The following is a 7,500-nucleotide window of genomic DNA, read 5'->3' as shown; positions in this document are numbered from 1 at the left end:
TGAAAGCACCGGATATGGTTATTTTCTGTTGTAAGGCGCATTGCAAGTGCTCAGGAAGCAAACCCTCTAGGGAGTCTGTGTTCCCCATATCTCGAGACAGGAGAACAGTCCCCTTGGCAAGCGCAATATGCGACCTAATATCCTTATTTCTTGGTTTAAAGCACGGATTCTAGGATTTAGGTGTTAGCGCATATTTTTGAAATGATTTAAAAAAAAGAAAAAGTAACTGAAACGAAGGGTTGGTTTGGGATTAACTTGTATTTTTAAATGGTTTGCTCTCCCGTAATTTACTTCACCACTGACCGCCCGATCGAATTACTTTTCTATAAACACTTGCTTTATTCGAAAATATGTAGTAAAGAGCTAACAAGTCGCCATCTTATAATTGCAATAACTATAAACTATAATTGTTGCGTGAGTTAAAATGTTCCACTATTTTGTCTTGTAATTAAAATAAGACGACGAAAATTCGCGTCCATGGCTTCCTGAGACCCAAAGTCCAAATGGGCAAAAAAAAAAACCACAACAAAAACAACAAATGTGTAGTTTTGTGTCATCAAAGTACCGGATGTAAATAACGGTAGAAACATCTGGCCTCCCGCCTCAAACGAGTTTCGCTTCAGCTCTTTGCCGGCATTTGCAATGTTTTGAATCACGGGAGTCACGTGACCTGTAATATATTCTAAATAAACCCCTTCTGGCGGCTGGTATGTCGGCTGATGTCCGCGGCTGACAGATTGTCCGAAAAATTAATATTTGGCCGAGAAGCGAAGTTTCGAGGGCAAATTTGAAATTTTGAGGACAATCCCTCAGGCAAGGACATTATCTGCCAAGATAACAGCAAGCCAGAAAGGCGTTTATTTAATTTATAACCCTGCCCTTAATTTGCACATCGCACACACAAAAAAAAAAAACCGCTCGTAAAAAGTCAGTGTTGAATGTGATGACCATGCTTCGCATTTTTGTGACGCACTATTTAAAATTTGACTAGAAAGAAAGCGTGTCGGTCTCAGAAAGAAAAAAATCAAATCATTTTAATTGTCACTGCGAGTCGAAAACTCGAAAACAAGGTGCTTTGTTGCCTACTGAAAAGGAACTTTAATTCAACCAGGAGAGACAAAATGTGCTAAGTCTGATGACACTGTTTTAAAATGCGGCTGGATTTTCTCTCTCCTTCAAACGGGTTGTTTATTTTATAGTTAGTAAACACAGTGTAGTAAATTCTGAGGATACTTAAATACCAAGTCAGGTCTAGGGCTGGGGTTCGAGTTAGGATTCGAGTTAGGACTCGAGTCAGGACTCGAGATCAAGACTGGAGATCAAGACGTTGCTCTATTAAAAAAAAAGAAAAGATTTATTTAAGTCTCCTATAGAATATCGCTGCTGAAGCGTAATTAGGCCTAAGCTAGATTAATTGGGCCTAAGCTTTGATTTTAAAATGTTTAGCTTTGCCGTGACGTTTGGTAACCGACCCATATTTTTTGTTGCCGTTTGATAATACAGCATTATCAAATAGTGTTTAAATTAAAATATCTCCCCTAAGCACCTAGGGGTGAGGTGGTCGAGTGGTTATTTGACGGTTTCAGGAACAAAATACAATTCCCAGGTTCGGGTCCCATGTCCATGGGTTGAATTCGAGTGCTAATTTGAGTCCTGGCTCGAGTCCTGGCATTAATAATTTTTACTTTTTCTCTTAAATTCTCTACTCTATAAATTGACTCATCAGTTTAAGTTCGCGGAGGACTAGATCTCTTAAGTCTGCTTCTAACCTGCTTCACCTTCAAAGACGATTTCAGCGTGTTTTTTGACTTTCTTGAACTTTCCGGAACAGCATTTGCGACCAGCTTTCTAATGTCAGCACTAGACTCCAGGAAACGAGTTGTTTTTCTTCCATGTGAAATGAAAATTCTTTTGCCCATTTTTTTTTTTTCCGCAGGCTTTGTTCTTTTCAACGGAAATGATAGCTACAGCATTTATTGCAAATATCCAAGCAAACGGGGGTTATTGCGTGATAACTGTCCTGTGAGTTTACACCATGTGACGTAAATAAGCCAATAAAATCGCCCAAAAGTTAAATGGTAGGGGTATAATCCTCGATGTATGGACTTCAGTGGCACTTAAAGAGTACCGCTTATCCACTGGAGGATCCTCAAATTATTATTATTATTATTATTATTATTATTATTATTATTATTATTATTATTATTATTATTATTATTATTATTATTTGTCTATATGAGATGGCGGAAAAGGTTATGGCGGGTTTCTTCCACAAATTAATGAAAGTATATCGGAGTAGTTCGTAGTGAAGGAGTTGATAAGTAAAGCAATTAATGACAAAGCAAACAAATCCAAGGATTTCACATAATTAAATTATCAGAATGAGCATAAATTAAGGCGATTACTTCTCTAGTATTCAAGTTGTTCCTGATTTGCAAACATGCTCGTTTGAATTCACTCTGTCTTTAGATTCATTCGGCGTTAAAGTTACAGGAAAAGCTCTGAAAAGCTCTCTATCTCGAGAAACGCGGATAATATGAAGCCTAGAGAAGTCCTCGCCATATCGGCCGAAATGGAGAGATTGCTCGGCGACTTGTCACTTACCCTTTGTGTCCTTTGTAGGGTTGAACACGATGGTCATCCTGTGGTTTGGCGATTTCCTTGGAAATGATAACTGGGATTCTGTTGAGGAAATAGTTTTCGAAAGAGGTTTAGTGACTTTCAACGTTATTGCAAATCCTCTTCTTGTCGTTCCGACATCTTGTGACTCTGGTGTTGTTGTTGGCTGGGTTTTTGGATTCGTTGTCATCATCTCAGTAGCTGGTTCAGTTGTTGCTGTTTTTAGAAACAAAATAGTAAAAGATAATTGACATCGCAGCAAATAAAAATTCCGTTAAGTAAGTATTATTTAGAATCAGTGTTACAGTGCCCCTGTTACCAAAAAATCTATTTTTATTTTTCTTTGGATTTCAAAACTGTGTTAAGTAAACTTAACACTGAGCGACCAGAGTTTTAAGCCTTGATTTCAAAAAGACACCTGTTTACTTTAAATGGAATATTCATATTTAATGGTCCGCCATTACTAACTTCAAGTTTTTAAAAGAGCTGGATTGAGGAGAAATTGACGTCAAAGGCTCACTAGTTTAAGAATGAAATGCGTTTGAACGCCGCAAAATTAATATGCAGCGCGGGGCTTTCAGACTTTTAAAATCGCGTTTCGCATATATAATAAGTCACATTCAGAAGGCTGAAATTTTAAGCTAGGGAGCCTTTGGCGTCCTTTGTCCCTGGGTCCAACCCTCTAAAGTGCAATCGGTAAGTTTTGAACGTGAGTAACGGCGGACCATGAAATCTAAAACTCACTGAAAGTAAACGGCCTTTGGATAAGAATCAAACCCCAAAACAGTGCCAGTCAGATGTTAAGCAAACACACTTTCAAAATCTGAAAAGTAATGTTCTTGGATCGTGGTTTATAAGGCGTTAGTGAGACGTAAAATTAGAAAAAAAATACAAGACAAAGCGCGAGTGAGCGGAATTATGCGAATCCTGCAATCTGATGCTTTGGGAGCGGGCGGAATTTTACCATCTTGCCCGCAAACCTGGGCGGAATCCTAGCCCTGGTTGCATGAGTTTGTGCGATGAGCCTACCTTAGGACCAAAAATATTATTTTGATGCCTTTTAAATGTTCTAAAAAGTAAACTTGCAGTATTGCTTTACAAATTAATATATATTGTGAACAGAATCCACGGATCATTGCGGAATTGCCTGATATTTCGCTTCGATAATGAGCATCGCAAGCCAGCCTTAAGCAAGGGTTCCCAGCCAGCAAATAAATTGAACAAGTTATTCACCGGCCTTGGTCGGTCCGTATAGGGAAAAACTGTACCCTCGGTCTCGATTCAGATTGGGCAGCACTCGAGACCTTGGGCACAGTTTTCCCCCATGCGAATCTCCCGGCCTCTCAATAACAGATATATAACAAACTGATACTGATCAAATAGGCTTTGTGGTCTGTAATCAATGAGCAGTAGCTATAGGTTTTTGTTTGCATATTTCAAACCAACCGGAAAAGTAAGAAGGAAATTAACTATTTCTTTTCGCTTGTTAAAAAAAAAAAACCCGCATGATTTTTGCGCTACTTTGACCAGCATTTATCACTCCTAAACTTTATGTCGTCATCTCTGATCCTCTATCATGGGACTGCAATGACAGTGATTTATGACTCTTCAAAAATGCATAACTTTTATCATGCATATTACATTCTCAAACGACTACGTGACCGCGTACCACTGTGACAATCAAATTTATGCATATTCCCTAGAAAAAAAAGGCTAACTTTATTTTTCGAAACGAAACTGCACGTGAGATTTCTCGGTGCGTGCAATGAGACCCAGAATAAGTCACCGGCAATGTATATAATATACTTAAGTGTCTGTTCAGTTTCATATTAAGGGAAAAGTGCCTGTATCCCCCGAAAGAACTGAAGCTCATCGTCCGTACGTACGTGCACCCCCTACTTGCCAATGTGACCAGTATCACGTGACCATATCGCGGGCTCAAATTTAGAGCTCGCCGTAAAAATGGCCGCCTCAGTAAAGAGCTTTACGTAGTTCGTATGTCCAAACATAATTGCTTTTCATGGACTGTTCGACTGATTTTTTCACGGAAAACCTATATTCACATCTGTTTCCCCATCGAGGTCCGAAGCCTAAGCAATTATGCAAAACACAATCGCCATTTTTTGTCGTCATGGAGAAATGACTGGAGTTAACACATATGATTTAAAGAATCTAAAAATTCACGGATTCTCCTTTTTTAGCCATTTTTTTGGAAATATTGGTTAACTAAATTTAAAAAAAAAGAAACTTCTTTTTCAACTTTTTCTACCAGAACAATATTCTTGCGCATTTTTGTACTTAGGGTTATCTTTCTGAAAAGTCCTTGGTTTTTATGCTGATATATATTTTTTTACTGAAAAGTTTATTTCATAACCCTTAAAATGAGATATTCTAAGCCACATTGCTACAAATAATTAATTCCAGAAAAGTTAATTAGTTTGATAGGTCATTGAGGACCCATCTTTTCAACCTAACCAGGCAGCTCCGCTTTTAAGCTTGGCTAAGTCTATATACTGGTTTACCAGTATATAGAAATGCTGCCGAGGGGAAGGGAGGTGTTCAGTTATGCTCGACGGCTTACGCATGGAATTGAATGGAGATTTTAATAGGCCTTGAGAAGGAACGGTACAAAACGTGGAGCCCCAAACTGAATTTCCTAACGTGTAATTCTTTGCAAATTGTGGACAACCAGTATCACTCGCCCCAATAACTGTTGGTGACTCAGTTTACGGTTGCAACGGTGTTTAGAGCTGCTAACTAAATGTTGTTTGTTACCTTTTTGGCCAGTTGCTTTGCTTGTAACTTTGGGTAGAGTTGCATTTTGACTTTTGTAAATGATCTTTCCAGCATCAGAGGTGTTGCAGTCTGAAATCGGAAGCGAGACAAACGTGTTCGTATTGACCGACTAATTATTACTGTCGGGATATTACAACCTAAGAGAATAGACATATGCATGGTATCCATATTCTATACATCCGTCAGCATTCTTTCGTGGATGCTCGAGATGACGAGTTTTGAGTCGAAGATAAAACTAGGGATCAGTTAGGGGCTATGAACCCCTTCCAACGCAAATGAGGGACAGGGTATCGAAGTGCCAGATTCTCCTCTAGCAACTCTATCAAAAGAAACAAGAAAGAACAACGAAACGATCAAACGAAAACAGTTATTTTTATCTTTTTTTGTGAACCAGCTAGCGGAAAAACGAAGGGAATGAAGGAGGGATTGAATATTTTTTTTAAGAGTCAACGATATTTCAATCGAAAAGAAGTATGAAAATGAGCACATACATAGTTACGTCATTTACCAAATTCTCGCTCACAGATATATCCTGTGTGTGCATCAATGTTACTTCTGCATAGCACGTTGTTGTATAATCCATCTTTTAGCATCTCAACACAGCCTTCGCTGTTAAAATTGTTTGGTTCTCCCGAAGACCATCTCGATGAGCCAACTTTGACCTCTATACAGGAATCGTTACTTGTTATCCAACACCATTTACCAGACACATTCGTTAAACCAATGTACCACCGTGCACCATGATGTTGAAATCGCAAGTCACTCACTTTAAATTTCAAAAATTCCCATTCTTCTTGACTTTCCATTGCAACAAGATCACCTCCTGAACTTTGACATCGCTGTCTGGCTGCGGTCCAAATTGTCCTAGTGTGATTAAACTCATAACTTGAGCAAAAGCTGGCGGCGTAACCTGAAAAGCACACAACGAAAATATAACCCTTTGCTTAAATAATCAAAGAAATAAACAAAGAGTGTCTTAAGTGTCTTCTAGACAGACTTGAGCAATTTTAAAGTAATTCCATAACCAATTCACCACTTATGCACAATTAAGGCTGGTCAACAAATTTGACGTTCCAAAAGCTTATGACTTGGGCAGAAGCTGGCCAAGCAGCTTGAGAAAACATGCAAAGGAACGTAAACGCAAATGCAAATGCAAACGCAAAGGAATTTCTCACGTCCAAAGCAATCGGAAGGAAGTAAGACACGCAGGAGCAGTTGAAGTCCTCTTTCCAAGATAGTGGACGAGAATGAACCTTTTGTTTTTTATTATTATTTTTTTTTACCTTGCGTTTGCGTTTGCGTTTCCCTGGCTCACGCGTGTGGAATGGATGCGCAAGCGCAAATGCAAACGCAAAAAAATTTTTTTTCATTTCTTGCGTCTGCGCTTGCGTTTGCCTTGCATGAGGTAGTTCCGCATGGGCATTTCCTTGCGTTTGCATTTGTGTCATACGTGTGAGCCACGCTTACGTTCATAGATAAATACGATGATCAAAACTCATCTTCACTTCCCATTGCAACAAGATCACCTCCTGATAATATAATCTTCGATATTGTTGTATGGTTGCTAAGTTATATTACGTTAAAAAAGCTCACAATTTCAGCAAAAGTTGGCTACGTAGCCTGCAAAGCAACGTAGCTCTCCTTCGATAATAATAACAGACCGTTTATTAAAACTCATTGCAGCAAAATAGAGCTAAAAATATACAGCTTACAGAGCTAAAATATACAAATCGTGGATAGGGACCACTTAATATACAAGCGATATAACAGCTTAGATAGTAAGCTCCTACAGTTTTAAAATTTAAAGGTGACGAAATCTAAACCAGGTCTAAGGTTGTAACTAAGTCGAATCGGAGCCTCCTTCGGTAATAAAAACCAAGCAGAATGACCTTGAATCCTGAGCGACTGAACATAGGCTTGGCATATATATGACCTTCTAACCTCTAAAGTATTCAGGTCTGAAGCAACCAAGGCATCCTGATAAGTTTCGCAGAGAAAATAAAAAGTAGTGCTGTACTTTGTACCCGTTCTAGACTGGTTGTTAGTGCGATAGGGGTGTTTTGCCAAACAGGCATTGTGTACTTA

At 38.8% G+C, this 7,500-nt stretch overlaps 1 protein-coding gene across 1 annotated transcript in view; it reads right to left on the bottom strand.

Annotated features, from left to right (window-relative positions):
• Positions 1-1,306: 1,306 nt before the first annotated feature.
• The window catches only part of LOC138017144 (uncharacterized), a 13,621-nt gene continuing 7,427 nt past the window's right edge, over positions 1,307-7,500 (bottom strand). Inside the window, exons 2-5 of the mRNA XM_068864332.1 lie at positions 5,924-6,325; positions 5,395-5,484; positions 2,605-2,835; positions 1,307-1,332 (exon numbers count right to left, since the gene is read on the bottom strand). Coding sequence (XP_068720433.1) covers positions 1,307-1,332; positions 2,605-2,835; positions 5,395-5,484; positions 5,924-6,325 — 749 coding nt within the window. The remainder of the gene's footprint in view (positions 1,333-2,604; positions 2,836-5,394; positions 5,485-5,923; positions 6,326-7,500) is intronic.

Source organism: Montipora capricornis, chromosome 9, assembly GCF_036669925.1.
Source record: "Montipora capricornis isolate CH-2021 chromosome 9, ASM3666992v2, whole genome shotgun sequence".
Classification (NCBI taxonomy): domain Eukaryota; kingdom Metazoa; phylum Cnidaria; class Anthozoa; order Scleractinia; family Acroporidae; genus Montipora; species Montipora capricornis.
The sequence above is the reverse complement of the archived record's forward strand: the minus strand, read 5'-3'. Positions and strand labels throughout refer to the sequence as shown.